This window comes from Microcaecilia unicolor, chromosome 11 (genome assembly GCF_901765095.1).
Source record: "Microcaecilia unicolor chromosome 11, aMicUni1.1, whole genome shotgun sequence".
Taxonomy (NCBI): Eukaryota; Metazoa; Chordata; class Amphibia; order Gymnophiona; family Siphonopidae; genus Microcaecilia; species Microcaecilia unicolor.
This window is the reverse complement of record NC_044041.1, coordinates 37,829,566-37,847,867: the sequence shown is the minus strand read 5'-3', so window position 1 is coordinate 37,847,867 and position 18,302 is coordinate 37,829,566. Positions and strand designations below refer to the sequence as shown.

Genomic DNA, 18,302 nt, shown 5'->3' with positions numbered 1-18,302 from the left:
TCAGAGCTGAAGTAACGGCGATAGTGCATAATTGGCAAAGGACAAAAAAAATCCTATTTTACATACATTTAAGAGATTTGAAGAGTGAATGATAATTGGGAGTCCTGTATTACTCCAAGATATCTAAATGAGTCCACTGGTTGAAAGGTAGATCCGAATAGTTCAAGTGATACAGGAGGGACTGAAAGGACTCCTGTGAACCAACAGCTGACAGTTTTGTCCTTACTTAACACTAATTTGTGACATAGTAACATACATAGTAACATAGTAACATAGTAGATGACGGCAGAAAAAGACCTGCATGGTCCATCCAGTCTGCCCAACAAGATAAACTCATATGTGTATACCTTACCTTGATTTGTACCTGCCTTTTTCAGGGCACAGACCGCACAAGTCTGCCCAGCAGTATTTCCTGCCTCCCAACCACAAGTCCCGCCTCCCATCACCGGCTCTGGCACAGACCGTATAAGTCTGCCCTCCACTATCCTCGCCTCCCAACCACCAACCTCTCTTCCGCCACCTGCTCCGCCACCCAATTTTGGCTAAGCTTCTGAGGATAGCCAATCAGAAATGGAGTTTAGGCAACCCTGAAGTTGCCCTAGAGACGAATTTCTAGGGTTTATGGGATATAGTAGAAGGATGTCATCCGGGTAAAAGTGGATTGTAACAGCCAGTGATTGAATATGCGTCGCTAAAGGGCTGAGGAATTAAATTGAAGAGAAGTGGAGACACGACAGAGCCCTGGGGAACACCATAAAGTAGACAATGAGGAGATGCCCTAGAAGAAGCTGTGACAACGGTATAGGACTGTGCAGGGAGAAAAGACGTGGAACCATGACAGAACCGTGCCGGAGATCCCAAGAGAGGAGAGGCAGTCTAACAGAAGTGACTGTTCTACAAGATCAAACGCAGCGAAGAACTACCATGTGTTTATCCCAGTAGGAGTGAATCCATTTGCTAGTGCAGTGAGAACTGTTTCAGTACTGAAATGAGATCTGAAAACCCGACTGTTTGGAATGGAGGGCGAGAGACTTATCAGCAATAGAGGACAGTGGTTAGGGTGGGCATTAGGCTGTAGCAAACAGAGCCAGAACTAAGGCAGGGCAACCAGTGCATTGCCCCAGGCACCATATTTTCTTCAGGGGACTGACATCTGGGTTGTGGGGCTGCATGACTGCATTTTGGGTGGTGGTGCCTGGCCACTGTAACACCTAGTTCCGGCATGAAGGCACACCTGAGGTTCTGCCATGGCACATCAGTTGGGAACCTCTGGTCTAAGCCTCTTTGGGATTTACTGAATATCTAAGGTGGTGCTGACATGATTAAAAGGTGCCACCGAGAGGCAGGAGATAGGATCAGATATTAAAATGGGTGCTCTTAGTTTCATTACAAAGGGAAGGGTATTCTTGATACACGGCCAGCCCTCATCCAAGCCAAATCCTATGTTATAAATCTAATAACGTCTGCCCCATGATGAGACACATCAGATGCAGCACTGTCTGTTCACGGTGTGCCCAGCTGCTAACTGTTATATATACACATAGGCACACTCACTATTAAGGTTTCAGAAGCTCATGCCGGCTGCCAGCAAAATGATTCACTGCTCACAGCAGACTGTTAAAAATGTTCTACAGCTACATATTAAGTTCTCAGGCTGGTCAGAGAGTTCAGTGGCAGTGCTGCGCTCATTCATCCGACTGGACCTCTTCTCAGCAATGTTCCCTCTGAGTTGACAAAAGTGAAAATTTTCCATTACATTACCTAGTGAGCACTTCTTATATACAAAATACTACTCCTGCTGGACTTCTGCGTGACTGCGGAGTGCAGAATTTGCGCAGGACTCAACATTTTTGTGCAGAATCTGCTCAGAGAAGAGCAAGCTGACTGGCTGGTCGGTCAGTCCCCCCCGCCGCCTCCTGAGCCCGGAGTGCTGGCTGGCTGGTTCCCCTGCTGTCCCCCTTCCGGGCCTACCTCAGCACGCCCTGGTGATCTAGTGGTCTCTTCAAGGGCAAGAAAGAAACCCCCTGTTTCCTGCCCGCTGCCACCGCTTTCTGACTAGGGCCACCACTTCTTCAAAATGGCCACTGAGACTCCAAGCGGTAATCTCGTGAGACTGCCACAGGAAGTCTCGTGACCATTTGGAAAAAGCAGCAGCACCAGCCCAGAGCAGCAGCAGCAGGCAGGAAAAAGTGGGGTTCTTTCCTACACCAATGAGATACTCCTGATGCAGCTCCTCCTACCTCACGTGGCTACTGTGGAGGGGGCTGTAAAAAAAAAAAAGGTGGATGCAGTGGAGGGAGAGAGAGAGCTTTAAAAAAAGATGGAAAGGTGGATGCTGTAAAGGTAGGTGGGGGCTATAAAAACAGTGGATGCTGTGGAGGGAAGGGGCTGTAAAAAAGGTGGATGCTGGGGGTGTGTGAGTGGAGGGAGGATGGGCTGTAAAGGTGAATGCTATGTGTGGGGGGAGGGGAAGGGAGCTGTAAAAAAGGTGTATGCTATGTGTGGGTACAGGGAGGGAGGCTGGAATAAATATGGATGTTGTGTGGGCGCAGGGAGGAGGGCTAGAAAAAAGATGGATGCTATGAGTGCCAGGAGGGGAGCTGGGAAAAATATGGGTATCTGTGTATAGAGAGAGGGGCTGTAATACCGGTTAATTATGACAAACTTTCAGAATTTACCCCCCTGTTTACAAAGCTGCGCTAGCGACTGTGGTGCGCTAATGCCACACTTTGAATGGGCTGTGTCGGCACTGCTGCGTGGCTTTGTAAACAGGAGGGGTTTGTGCGCAGAATTTTGAATTTTATTTCCCAGAATTTTGATTTTTTTTTTTTGGGGGGGGGGGGGGGTACAGAATTCTTGCAGGAGTAATATACAGACATTTAAACACACATATACATTTTCAACACTCACAGGGAGGTTGGAAATGAGCCATACTCTGCATGCCTTCCCTACTTCTTTGCCTATATAACTATTCTGAATTTTACTCAGATACTGCTTAAAAGGGAACACTGCTCCTCCTGTATAAGCACCCACTCAAAAAAAAAACCAAGCAGGGGCACTTTTTAACACAGCAGAGAAGAACTCCTTCACTGTCTACCAGCTGCCTCCCCCAGTACCTCTGTTAGGATTGTTTTATACACACTGTATACACGCCGGGGAATTATGTACCAAAAAAAACCCAAAATAATGCATAGCAAAATGATACAACATATTGAACAGAATAGTATTTACAGATACTTTAACACTTGGCTCTTAGTCAGCCCTAGTTCCCCAGTCCAGCATCTTCCAGTTGGCCACGTGAATAGTAATATTCAGTAGTACAGTAACAGAAATATTGAGGTCACTGGCAACCATAAAATAATTGACCTATCAATGTTTTGAGTAAGTTGCCAAATGGCCAGCAGGCTTTAGCTCTGCTAACCTGTATTAGATTGCTGTTGAGTTGCCAAACATTAGCTGTACCTAATGGTTAGAGCAGCAGGCTGAGAACCAGGGAAGCCAGGGTTCAAATCCCACTGATGCTCCTTGAGATCTTGGTCAAGTCACTTAACTCTCCATTGCCTCAGATGCAAAACTTAAATTGTAAGCCCTCCGGGGACAGGAAAATACCTACTGCACCTAATTGTAACTTGCCTTGAGCTATTACTACATAAGTACATAAGCATCGCCATGCTGGGACAGACCAAGGGTCCATCAAGCCCAGCACACTGTCTCCGACAGTGGCCAAAAGAACAAACAATTTGTCCCGCCCATCCCAGAAATGCTATAAAATTCAAATCCAAAGTCCAATACCAAGCATAAAGTGAAGAAATACAAACAGTACAAACATCGTTCAGGACCTATAGACCAATTCCAACATACCATAATAGCAGTAATTTCCACAATTCACAACAAGGATCTACCTGGGAAAGGGAATGGGACTTGATATACCATACGCCTTTCCGCAGTTTTTGCAACTACATTCAAAGCGCTTTACATAGTATATACAGGTACTTATTTGTACCTGGGACCATGGAGGGTTAAGTGACTTGCCCAGAGTCACAAGGAGTTGCAGTGGGAATCAAACTCAGTTCCTCAGGATCAAAGTCCGCTGCACTAACCACTAGGCTACTACAGTGGACATAAGAACATCAATACATCAATACATCAACTAGAACACTAAACAAGCCAGATTAGTACAGAATGATCCTGCAGTCAGTGCTAACAGAAACCCATGCTCTTTGGGTTTCTGCCAGGTACTTGTGACCTAGATTGGCCACTGTTGGAAACAGGATACTGGGCTAGATGGACCACTGGTCTAACCCAGTATGGCTATTCTTATGGTGGGGGTTGATACTTTGAAATATACAGAAGCCTCAGCTACCATGAGAAAAGTCAGACTTTTACAATAACCTCAATGGGGTTTCTTTCACTGGCCTCAGTCCTTCTGTAAAAACAGTGGTGGAAAGCAACTCCCAGTAAGTGGTGGAAAGCAACTCCCAGTAAACATTCTATCAGGCCTAGGGAGAAAAAACCACCGCTGAAAAAAACAGCCAGGAATAACATACACCTAAAACTCCCAGAAATCTACTTACGGTTCCCCTACAGTCTGAAATATATAATTCCCCCCCCAAAATAATTCCATGAATACAAAAGCCTGACCGGGCCTTGAAACATAAAACAGTACTTATCTTGTTCTTCCAATAAAGAGCTGCATGTAAAAGTCCGTATTTGAGCCAGCTATTAAAGAGGCCCTTTTACTAAGCCGCATAATCATCTACACGCGCCCCAACGTGCGCCAAAATGGAGTTACCGCCTGACTACTACATGGCTCTTGCGGTAATTTCATTTTTGGCGCCCGTCTGATAAACGCGTCTGAAAAATATTTTATATTTTCGATCACGCGTAACGGACGCATGCCAAGTGGCATTTGGCATGCGTGGGTCATTACCGCCCAGATTCTTTACCGCTAGATCAATGGCTCTTGGGGTGATAGTATCTGAGAATTTCAAGGTGACGAAACAGTGTGACAAGTCATTGGCCATAGCTAGAAGGTTGTTAGGCTGTATAGAGAGAGGTGTGACCAGCAGAAGAAAGGGGCTGTTGATGCCCCTGTATAAATCGTTGGTGAGGCCCCACCTGGAGTATTGTGTTCAGTTTTGGAGGCCGTATCTTGTTAAGGATGTAAAAAGAATTGAAGCGGTGCAAAGAAAAGCTACGAGAATGGTATGGGATTTGCGTTACAAAACCTATGAGGAGAGACTTTCTGAACTAAACATGTATACTCTGGAGGAAAGGAGAAGCAGGGGTGATATGATACAGACGTTCAAATATTTGAAAGGCATTAATCCGCAAACAAACCTTTTCTGGAGATGGGAAGGTGGTAGAACGAGAGGACATGAAATGAGATTGAAGGGGGGCAGAATCAAGAAAAATGTTAGGAAGTATTTTTTCACGGAGAGAGTAGTGGATGCTTGGAATGCTCTCCCGCGGGAGGTGGTGGAAATGAAAATGGTAACGGAATTAAAACATGCGTGGGATAAGCATAAAGGAATCCTGTGCAGAAGGATTGGAGCCTCAGGAGCTTAGTCAAGATCGGGAGGCGGGGCTGGTGGTTGGGAGGCGGGGATAGTGCTGGGCAGACTTATGCGGTCTGTGCCAGAGCCAGTGGTGGGAGGCGGGGCTGGTGGTTGGGAGGCGGGGATAGTGCTGGGCAGACTTATACGGTCTGTGCCAGAGCTGGTGGTTGGGAGGCGGGGATAGTGCTGGGCAGACTTATACGGTCTGTGCCCTGAAGAACACATGTAGAAATCAAAGTAGGGTATACACAAAAATTAGCACATATGAGTTATCTTGTTGGGCAGACTGGATGGACCGTGCAGGTCTTTTTCTGCCGTCATCTACTATGTATGTTACTATGTAAGGTCTCAGACCCAAAATGGACACGTGGCAATTTTGATTTTGCTGCACGTCCATTTTTGGCAAAGGCCTTTTTTACAGGCGTGCTAAAAAATGGATCAGCGCACGCTCAAAACCCACGCCTACACTACCGCAAGCCATTTTTCAGCGCACCTTAGTAAAAGGACCTCAAAGTTACTAACGTCCCAGTCACCAAGGATTCCAAAAAAAACCTCAAGGGGCCCTCTTGTTTCACTGCTGCTGCTTTCCTGAATCAGCAGCAGCAACAAACCAAAATACAGCAGTCGTGGGACCTTCCTGTACATTATTATGATAAGAAAAGATCATAGGTATACATAAAACAAATTCCCAAAAGATGGAGGAAATTCAGAAGATAAGACTCGGACTCGACACGGTTCTGTGTTTCAGTGCTGAGCTCCTGCATCAGGAATCAGCAATGATCTGAATGATTTAAAACAAAAGTGACTGATTGGGGATTAGGTCATCTTTGAATGGAAATAATCAGTATAAATACATTCTCTACTTCAAGATCCAAGAAAATACAGAGTTGCTGTTACCCTCTTCATGTGTATTGTGCTTCATTTATTCTCCAAGTCTGCAGTTTACAGGATTTAGGATCTGGTGCCCCTACTCATTTTGTGTGACCTTGAAAAAAATTAATGTAGCTTTTTTGGTATTGTATTTACTCCCCAACATGATGTTTGTTGATGCATAATTGCTGCCTTGTTTGTACCCTGGAGCTGGCTGCACTCTGTTATACATCTTTCTTGGTTAGTAAAGTATTCTAAGAAACTGTGACTGGTGCTAGTGGAGGGTCCATTCTTGTTGCAGTTGTGACCATCAAAGGAGGGATGTGTGTGTGGGGGAGAGGGGGGGATTACATCTGTGCACCTGGCTACAGAACCCACTGACCACGTGACTGGTTCTCAGTGCATGTACAATCAGGGAAACCAGTGGAGGTAGGCAGCGGAGAGACATCTGCTTACCTTGAACGCTACGGTCTGCGAGTCAGCTGTGGATTTCCCTGTACAGCTGCTCTGCGGGGATTGAGGACTCAGACTTTGCTCAGAGGCACACGGAGAACCTTGTCCTGAATTCTGACACTCTCGACCTTCAGAAGAAAAAAATAAATTCTGTTCAATCATACCAGCAAACACAAGGTTAAAAGGCCTCTCTCACCCTCCAAAGGATAAGCACAAACTCGTCAAAGCAAAATTTCACAAGTCTCGTACAACTTGAATGAAGCACCGACAATGGAGCTAGAGAAAACCACTCTCATGCCTTTCAACATAGAGCTTGCCCACTTCAGCTATGCGTCTGGAAATATTGGTTGCAGTCCTCTTTCCACTGCTGATCCCGGGGCCGGTGAATAAAGTGCATTAGACTCTGTGCAAGGCTAACATGGCTTTATCGTACAATTCTGTGAGGGGAACATGTCGAGTAAAGATTTCCGCACAAGTTAACCCTGCAGAAAGACTTGCATAGTCACCAGCACCCAGCATGTTTAAATCCATGATAATGAGGGTATTAGCTATTCTGCCCAAATAAAGAGAAGTGCGCAGAAGACCGAAAGGCTGAGCTTAACCTCGGGGCTTATCGCTAAGTCAGGAGGCTTAAAAGGTTAGCTCATTCTTCTGCAGATACACTAGTGAGGATTTTGCGCCTGTTCCTTCTCTTTACTACTAGCGTATAAGACCCACCACTTTTCTTGGCTCCACAACGAGCATGGGTAAAAAAAATAGAAAAGAAAGAAAAACAAGACAGAACTAATGGACTGTCGAAAGCTGTGTAGATGCCCAGGTACAGGTCTAAGCACTACTATATTGGCAACTGGAGTTGTGCATTACATTACAGGTCATTTTTATCCCACACATACCTATCCAGTGTGGGTTACATATTCAAAGATGATGGGCATTCCCAGGAAATATTACATCAAACAAATTAACCCCCCCCCCCCCCATTTACTAAGCTGCGCGGCAATGCCGACAAAGCCCAAAGTGAATGGGCTGTTGACATTAGCGCACGGCAGCCGCTAGTATGGCTTCGTAAACAAGAGGGTAAGTTTACAGAAATCAGAAAAGAAAAAAATTGAAATAAAAATTCTGAGCACTGGCTCCAAGGCACAAACCTAAGAACCACAGGCCACATCAATCAATTAAGTCAGACATTTCCTAAATAAAAAAAGTTTTCAGCAATTTTCGGAAAAGTGCCATAGCCAGCCTGACTTCTAATATTGTGTGGAAGGCCGTTCCAATGAGAAGCAGTTTGGTATGCAAAAGTACTGGCAAAACTTTTCTTATATTTAACGTTTTTGGGGTAAGGATAAAGAAGCAATAAGGACTCTCTAGAATCAAAGTTAGAATTTCTTGATAAGAAAATAAGGGGCCCTTTTATTTGCCCCCATCCCCTCCTCCTCTTGGGACACCTTAAAAACTCTACAGTTTTCTCTGTACAGTAAAGTGTAAATTGCAGAAGTTACCCCTCCCACATTCCATGATACTATTTTAACCATGTCTCTCCCTTAGGTGACCACAGGTAACATTGTCCCTTGTTTGGGGAAAGGGGCCTTGGGGGGGGGGGGGGGGGGGAATTATAAAAAAGCTTGATGGCACGTAGTAACTGTATAAATGTATGTAAGATATCGCATTTATTGTCCTGCATATTATGGATACTGACTATGTACTGTGAAATGTTCCATCAATAAAATTGTTGAAATATAAAGTGTAAATTGCAATTTAAAATGATCGGACCAAATAGTGAGCTCCCAGGTCCAATCATCATTAACAATAAAATCATCCACAGAATCCAGTCTAACTGCAAAAAGATCAATCTGATTATCTTTATCATGAGTGGGTCTTATACGTAGAGACACATAACCCAGATATTTTAAAGGTTCTAGGTCTGTTCTCACCCGACAGTTCCCATCTGGACAATTCCCACCCATAACCCCAAAAATGCAAAACACACTAGGACAATTAATCTCCTTCCCTTTCCCCTTCCAGATCATTGGGGGAGAGGCAATACCCCCCACACACCCCCAAACGTTACCTTTCATATACTACGCCACACCAAAAAAAAATTAAAATAACTTGTACCACTCCCCAACACTGTCTCAGTGAGATTTGCAGTTACCAAAACAATACACAAAGAAACATTTGAAAAACAAAACCAAATTCATAAAAAAATTCCAATCAGAAACCAACTTAACTAAATTTTTAAAAATGCACTAAATTTTTCCACTCCCTAACACACACCAAGTCCCACCACAAATCAAACCTACAAAACAAGCTTTTGTAACACAACCTTGCTGCACGATTCCAAGTGTCACCAGGTCCACTGCTCGACCTTCCCGGCAGCGACTGAAAGAGCTTCACTTCCATTCCTCTTGATGCCACGCAATACCATGTCAAACAACGCAATGCTGCTTATGGGAATTCAGAAGAAACAAAACAAAACAAAAAACAAAAAAAAAGAGAGAGACCCTATTCTAAAAGACCGACGAAAAAATAACTAGATCCTTTTAAGAAAAAAAAAAAAACTTTGTAGGGTGGGAAGTAGCCAGGAGGGAATAGTCCCAGGGGGGAATTGTCCCCCTTGGGTGGGAACTGGTCAGAGGAGAACAGTCCTAGGTGGGAATTGTCCAGGGGGGAAATTGGTGGGTGGGAACTTGCCGGATACCATTTTAATATATCAAACTGTTTTTGCCGCAGAATCTTCTAGCTCTCTAAATGAACATGTGCTGGTTGCTGTTCTGTGCATAAATATCAGTACTGAAAAAGATTTGTGCATAGAATAACATTCCAGCACATCTAACTCCATGTGCCGATGCAATATTTTGTGCTCAGGTCTGTGCGTAAGCTCTAGATGCCACTAGCGCAGATCTCTGTGTGCATGAGTCCAGTGTGATTTCCTATGTTAGCGCACAAGTTTTACACAAGGCCTATTTGCATACAATTTGGTTACAGCATCAACAAGTAAATGTTTGGTGTTATGCTTGCGTTAGGAAGCCTTGAACTAAGCATCAGCACACAGCTTTAACATACGCTTAATAATCTTACTGCATCAACCTTATGTGGCTCCAAACAAGCTACTTAATCTCCTGGTATTCATCACTGTTACTCCCGCTCCCCCCCCCCCCCCCATCTTCTGTAGTATCCAGCATCTCCCCTTGCCTACTCCAACTCTCTTCCCCTGTGTTGTCCAGCACCTCTCTCCTTCCCTACTCTCCCGTGGTGTCCAGCATCTCTCCCCAGCCCCTGCTCTCCCCATGGTATCTAGCATCTCTCCCCCCATGGTGTATAGCCTCTCTCCCCTCCTCTACTCCCACCTCCTATTGCTCAGCATCTCTCTTCTCCCCTACTACTACTCCTGCTCCTCCCCATGGTGTCCAGCGCCTCTCCCCTCCCCACTCCTGCTTTCCCCCATGGTGTCTAGGGTTTCTCCCCTCCCCATTCCTGCTTTCCTCTATAGTGTCTAGGGTTTCTCTCCTCCTTCTTCCTCCCTCCTCATCCATATTCTCCATCTCTTCCCTCTCCTACTCCTGCCCCCCCCACGTTGTCCAGCATATCTTCCCTCCCCTACTCCTACCCCCGTGTTGTCCAGCATCTTTACCCTCTCTTAATCCTGCCCCCCATGGTGTCCAGTGTCTCTTTCCCTCTGCTACTCCACTCCTCTCTGTGGTGGTCTAGCCTCTCTATCCTCCCACTATTGTCCAGCGTCTCTCTCCTGCCCTACTCCCACTCCTCTCCCCTCCCCGTACTGACCAGCATCTCTCCCCTCCCCTCTGTTGTGTTCAATGTCTCTTCCCTCCCCCCCCCCCTAATATTGTCCAATTTATCTACCCTTCCCTCCTCCTCACTCCAAGATGTCAGCAACTTCCCGACCCTTACCCCTCTGGGATGGCTCCAACACAACAGTCAGTATGCCTATAGAAGATATCATGGCCTTGAGCACCCACACATGAACAAGGTCCTGTACCAGCTGCGGTCTTCCATAGGCACGCAGACTTGCTACATTAATGCCACCCTCCAAATTGTGCCAACCTAGACAGACACCTAGGACGCCTGGTGGTTGGACTGGCCCTGCGTAAGGACTTCCACCACTGGCATGCGATGCATCTATATCAGTGGCACCATCAAAGGAACAGCCACCCCAACCAGAAAGCCATGCAAAGCCTATCTTGTTTGAGGTAATTCTGGAAAGCATTTTCCTTATGTAAAGCACATTTTTCCTGCAGAAAATGGCTGTTATAAATTTGTGCGTGGGGTAAAACGCACAAGAAGCAGGCATACCATAAGACAGTGCCTACATTTACGAGATCTGCAAGTAGGTGTTCTCAGGGGTGTAGTTTGCATGGACTGGATGTAGAGTTGCGATGTATGTGTGCATTTCATAAAAGATGCATATAAAGGCAGAGGATACGCACACATTTTTATCGTCTTCAAAGCAGGTGTAAATTGTGCTGTATTAGGGAAATGATGCCTTTATAAACTAGGCACAAAACAAGCGGTTTTTGGACATTCCACATGAACAGCTTGTTACGAAATCATCCCCCAGTATGCTTACTTGATGTTTGAATGGCCGATATTTGCTGCCCTTTCCCCAGACTATCATCTTGCATCTTAGTGGAAGAAAAGAGATTAGACACCACAGATGGAGCCTGTGAACCACCAGGTGCTGGCTGGGCTGACCCAACAAGAACACTGCTATGAAATTCTGTCTGTCCAGGAGCCTAGAAAGCAACACAAAAATCAGCTTGTAAGTTACACCCCTGAACAGAAGCAAACGAATAGCCACACCGGGTCAGACCAATGGTCCATCTAGCCCAGTATTCTGCTTCCAACAGTGGCCAATCCAGGTCACAAGTACCTGGCAGAAACCCAATTAGTAGCAACATTCCATGTAGAATCTCAAAGAATAGCAAGATTCCAGAATCCTAAAGAGTAATGACATTCTGGAACCCCAAATAGTAGCAAGATTCCATGCTACCAATCCCAGGGCAAGCAGTGTCTTCCCCATGTAAACTGCATGAAGTGGCAGCTATATCCCTAAACAAAGGCATAGGAGGAGGAGAGGTAACCTTCAGACATGGTGGTGGGAGGGAGGAGTAAACTGCATGGAGTGACAGATATAACCCTATGCTAAGGCATGCAGGGAGAGAGAGTAAACTGCAAGGAGTGGCAGTTCCTTCCCTCCTTTATGTACCTTATACTTTGTGTTGTACTAGAATTGTTATGATGTTCTTTTATTAAAACACTGTAAGCCACATAGAGCCTGCCTTAGTGGGAATATGTGGGATATAAATGTTCTCAATAAATAAATAAAGTTACACGCCTAAACAAAGGCATGAGGGGAGGGGGAATAAACTACATGGAATGGCAGTTATAACCCTAACCACTGGGCTAGGCAGACTGCATTGGTCACTTCAGTCTTTACCTGCTGTCATCTTACTGTGGTAGAATAGAATAAATCATTCAAACCACCTAATATTTAGATGAAGTGGTCAACATTACTTTCACTGCTAGCCACGGTGGATGTTTCTAGGCCCAGATATCCAGGTACGGGCCAGCAGCACTGAATACCAGCACGTAATATCCGGTTCTTCAGTGCCCGCTGGAAATTTTCCTGGTACCACCGATTCAGCTTTTTCTCTGGCCTCTCTTGCCCAGATACCTATCCTGACACAGGTGCCAAATAACTTTTAGGTCTGCCTTTGCTCCACCTTGGCACTACCTGGATACTCAGTAAGATATACTAGGTTATGATCTTGTTCGGTTTCTATTATCTGATATACAACCAAAATTCAGAAACCTTAATAATTTTTTATTTTACTTAAAACTAAATATGTATTATAATAAATATTGTGATGAGTGCTCAGTTTTTGGTTGCATTACACTGACCGGAGTCATCTCATTTGTAATACCACCCATCCACCATCATAGCAACACTGTCCATTCCTAACTACCTGTATTCATTCTCTCTCATATATCTTTCTCTTCATTCACAAACCAATTTTTGCTTCAGTATTAGGCAGTCAAATTTTATAAACAGTTTCACTTAACTTTAAATGGTGTGATGTTCCTGGTACGGTGGCAGATTGTTTCCGATCAATGATGAATATAGTGTAATGCTTTTCAATGCTTAAAATTCCCACATTCCATTGTGACTCATATCTTTATGACTAAATAGTTCTCATATGTTTGTTCTCATCTCTTCTATTCCCAAATTCTCATTTCCTGTGTTCCCAACATGGTCCATGCTTTGCCATAGATAGGCGTCCTCAGGAGAACTGAACTGTAATGGAGCCCAACTCCAACCGAGATAGCTTACAAGCTACCTGGATAGTGCCAAGGCAGGGATAGAGCCACTGAATATCTAGCCAGAAGCTGGTCAGCGGGAGCTAACCAGAGAGAAGCTGCTTGCACCAGCTCCTACTGAAAATGACCCCAAAGGGTTTATGCTCCTACCTTTGAGCATTCCATTCTAGGGCCAAGTTCCTAAATTTATATTCAAAATTTCACTAAGCACCTAGATTTAGAAGAAGCCTAAAAAGTAGGTGGCAACAGGAATGGTTTTAAAAGCAGGAAAGAGAGGATCTTAGCACTGATCATCAGCATTTGGGTCATAAATTAGGCAAAATTTGGCTCCTAAGTTTGACTGAAGGGAGCAAATTTAGGCACCTACCTTAGGAGCTGAAATTTAGGACTCCGTGTTTTTTTTTTTTTTTTTAATATCAAGCCCAGAGAACATAACAGCAGACAAGAACCAATTTACTACCCAAAGCATAAGAGCCAACTTTTCAAAATTATTGGGGGTACTAAGCCCAATGGAAACAATCCCTCCCTGGACACATACAAGAACGTTTCTCAATGTTGGGGGTGCTCAAGCACCCACAGAGCTGGCTCCTATGACCTAAAGTATTTTTGAGCCAGCAGTATCCTTCCAGCTTAACTGAAACCAAGATTGAGTTGTGGTGTTGTGCGCCTTCATTTGCAAATGCCTCATTTCACACTGACTGCCCCCCTGCCCCCCCCCAACCCATCCACTGCACAGCTGAGCCTGGGAACAAAACAGCAGAGTTCCGGTCCCTCCACTTGGCATGTCTACCATTAAGTTACTGCCCCCCCCCCTTTCCCAAATTTACTTGCTATTACAACAACAGACTCCAAGCTTTCCATCACTTCATAGGGAGGGTGTCTCTTTCAAAGGGATTGAGAACCTTCCCTGCCCAATATGTGCATAAAATTAGAAGTGTACATTCTGTATGTGCAAAGCAATGCCAGGGGCCTGGGTCTGCATGGGGTTAAGACTTAAAGGTGTGAACTTTGATTTTGAAAAGTAGGCATTTTTCAGCAAGACTCCCAGCACAACACAGCTGGTGTAATTTACTTCAGATGAAAACACAGAAGAAAAAGCCTCTAGTATCAACAACACAGCGAAGGTGACAGAACCACAAACTGGTGACTCTATAATCAAGATCTTTATTGTCAACATCCAAGATTCTCAACATTCAAGACTCAACACACGCTGTGTTTCGGTTGCTAGGCCTGCATCAGGAGACTGAAAAGGATGTATATGTGTAACTGTTTCACATCTCTTTCTAAGACTTAAGTATTAATCCAAATCGTCGGTCAAGAAAACTCCACGAACAGAGTAAACCTGTCACAGGATCAGCAATTCAATAAATCAACAGCTTAGTAGCTGACCTCAGCATGTCTGTGGAATTTTCTTGGTCGACGATTTGGATTAATATTTAAATCTTAGAGGGCAGTGCAAAACACATATACATCCTTTTCAGACTCCTGATGCAGGCCTAATGGCCGAAACACGGCTCGTGTTCAGTCTTGGATGCTGAGAGTTTTGAATGTTGACAAATAAAAGGTCTTGTTGATTATATAGCGTGTCACCAGTTTGTAATTTAGTTCAGGACATCTTGCTAAGATGACTTTCAAAAGCAAACTTAACATTGATAAATTTAACTTTGGAAAACAGCCTGCAAATATATATGGGCTGCTACAAAAATGACCCCCTCAGGAGTAATGTTATAAAGCAGGGGTCCTGAAATCCAGTTCTCAAGGTCCACAACCCAGCCTGGTTTTCAGGATTTCCACAATGAATATGAATGATATCTATTTGCATGCAATGGAAGCTGTGAATGCAAAAAGATCTCATACATCATCATAGTGGAAATATTGAAAACCAGGCTGGGTTGTAGACCTCGAGGACTGGATTTCAGGACCCGTTATAAAGCTTTACTGTGGATAAAACAATACTAATAATCATTCTTGGGGTACATGTGCATAGATGTCCACATTACCAATGTGGCACAAACCTTTTCAGAGAATGAATACAAGCATTTCTGAGAGCAGTGGTGGGTAGGAGATGAGTAGAGCTGAAAGATAGACAAGGAGGCTAGGGCTTTTCAGCTTGGAGAAGAGACGGCTGAGGGGAGACATGATAGAGGTATATAAAATAATGAGTGATGTGGAACAGGTGGATGTGAAGCGTCTGTTCACGCTTTCCAAAAATACTAGGACTAGGGGGCATGCGATGAAACTACAGTGTAGTAAATTTAAAACAAATCGGAGAACATTTTTCTTCACCCAACACGTAATTAAACTCTGGAATTCGTTGCCGGAGAAAGTGGTGAAGGTGGTTAGCTTGGCAGAGTTTAAAAAGGGGTTAGACGGTTTCCTAAAGGACGTCCATAAACCACTACTAAACGGACTTGGAAAAATCCACAATTCCAGGAATAACATGTATAGAATGTTTGTACGTTTGGGAAGCTTGCCAGGTGCCCTTGGCTTGGATTGGCCGCTGTCGTGGACAGGATGCTGGGCTGGATGGACCCTTGGTCTTTTCCCAGTGTGGCATTACTTATGTACTTATGTACATTTACACAAACTCAGGTGGATCGTTTGTGCCTGCCTCAAAGCAAGTGTTAATGTCTCTGCTTTCTGGGGTGAGGGAGAAGACACTATTTTAATAAGGCACATAGTTGCAGATGTTGTCTTTATAGAAAAAGGTAGTCTATGCTTCTATGTGCTTTTACAGCCAAGGCATCCCGTTATACAATTATCCCCATGGTGGATAATTTCATAAGAGGGCATCGATGTGAAACCTAGAAAAACAACTAACTGGCTTTATGAAATTGGCTTATTCAATCTAATCTAGTAATTTATATTCCACTAAACCAAATTCTATGGCTCAAGGCAGATCACAAAGCTTAAAATGGGCCAACATCCTAGAAGTACATTTTAAATGTAAAAACATCCTGAACAAGAATTTCTACCCTTAGTGCTTTTGTATTTCAGTTACATATACTGATATTTGTCAACATTTGCTTATTTCTGATCTGAAGAAGGATTACCTTCGAAAGCTAATCAAAAAATGTATTTAGTCCAATAAAAACGGTATCCCTCAATAAGTAATAGTCAAAAGAGATATGTTTTCAAAGAGCATCTGAAAGTATAATAACCGTTTCTTTCTCTTAAGGTACTTGGTACTTGTTGCAGAGCTCAGGACCACAGCCCAAAAGAAATCTTCTCCAAGTTAAAGCTTTTGACATTGGACAATGACCTTCAGCAGCACAGAAGTTCTCACACACAAATTAACACCCGTTTCGTATGAGGGGGTCAATGTGTAGGTAAGCATGTGCATTTTATGAATAAGCCCAGCGACACCCCTGAGAATATCTGTGTCCAAGTCACATAAGTAGGTGCAATCTCACAGTGCATCCACTACACGTATTCACAGTTCACTTCATTTTGATGTAATGCAAACTCATTTACACCTGCTCTTTGGGGATGTACACTTTTCTGGGTTATAAAATGTGCACACTTGAATTTTCAGTAGCACATTAAGAGGGAAATTCTATGAAGGAGACCCTATTTTAAGCCTGTTCTATAAAGGAAGGTGCACGTCTACTTTCCATACTAGTGTAACAGAGCAAAATACACGTGTATAACTTAAGTGTGAGCACTTACACCACTCATACAGCTAGTGTAAATGTTCGCACCTAGATTGCTAAATAATGCATGTAAATTAGTGTTCTATAATTGATTCGTGTAACTGTGTGCCCCACCCATGCTTCACCAAGGCTCTGCCCACCTTTAAAGTATGCACCATCACAATCAGGCGCCTTTTTACAGAATAGCATGGAACTGGAATATTGACATTTATATGTATATGTTGGTAGTCTGGTCATTTATGCGCATTCTTGGGGCCTAAATATTGGTTCCCTCCTTATAGAGTCTTCCCCTAAGTGTACATCTTGCCCAATCCTGCCCCCTGGAATGCCACTTCAAACAGTGGGCAAAGTTATTTGCAAACAGGCTGTGTGCACATATATCTTTACCTGTTTATAAGGTGGGTAAGTTTATAAAAACACATTTCTATGGTTACAGCATTGTTTATATTAATCAATAAAGGGAAACTGTAAAACAAAGTACAATCACTTAACTAATCCCTATCGTACTCACTGTTGTTCAATCAATACTGCATTATATAAATCTTCAATTTCTTTAATATATGAATATAAACAATACAATACATACAACCCCAAAGTGCCCCCAATATTCCAAAAGAACCCTACAACCTTGTTTAATCTTGAAAATGGCTTTGAAAAGGATTCTCCCCGTGTGGATTCCTATGATATATGGTCCATGTTCATTTTCGTGGTACTGTGGAAACTGTATTAAAGCAAGCAAGGAGGCTGTTTCCAAAGCCCCATTCATAGGTCGAGCAGAGGGAAGAGACAGGCCAACCAATCAAATCAACGCTTCTCTCTCTAAAGTGTTCTAAAATGGCAGAGCCCAGTCCAGAGAAGTGAGCTTTCCTTACCCTAGTGATTCCAGCAGGTGTGATTAACATGTTGGGCTGAGACAGGTGCGGACTCAGAATCCTTTCTGGTTTCAGTGGTCCTGGGGAGACTATCACAGCCCTGGGTTGTCCCTGAAAGGCGGCTGTGGAGAAAAAGGCAAGCTATTATCATCTGGCTAAGGCAGGAAGTCTCTACCGAGTGTATCCTTACCCACAAAGCATAACAACAACCTGCTGTGCATCTTTCATACCCACACGAGCGAGACCATAGATAAAAGCTGTCCACAGCTCGGTTTCTGTCCTCTTCTTGAGTAGTTTGGTCAAGCTGAGATTCTTATGGCACCACGGACAGCATGAATTTAAACTCCATTTACAAAAAAAATGTATTGAAAGCTGAGTGACTACATTCCAGAAGGAAGACAACTGGGCCAGTTCTGGGCTTGCAGCTTCCAAACAATGCATTCTGGTATGTGTAGTCCTGCCTCTTTTCTTTGAAACTGGAGATCAACATGCCAGAATGTATTAGATGTGAGAAAATAGAAACAAGTCTACAGTCTCCCGCCATAAACTGAGTCATTCAGCCA

The 18,302-nt window shown here is 43.9% G+C and overlaps 1 protein-coding gene across 1 annotated transcript in view; it reads right to left on the bottom strand.

Moving 5' to 3' along the window:
* The window catches only part of MLXIP (MLX interacting protein), a 160,446-nt gene that overhangs the window by 16,912 nt on the left and 125,232 nt on the right, over positions 1 to 18,302 (bottom strand). The window contains exons 10-12 of the mRNA XM_030219870.1: positions 17,740 to 17,861; positions 11,464 to 11,629; positions 6,885 to 7,009 (exon numbers count right to left, since the gene is read on the bottom strand). Of these exons, the coding sequence (XP_030075730.1) occupies positions 6,885 to 7,009; positions 11,464 to 11,629; positions 17,740 to 17,861 (413 nt within the window). The remainder of the gene's footprint in view (positions 1 to 6,884; positions 7,010 to 11,463; positions 11,630 to 17,739; positions 17,862 to 18,302) is intronic.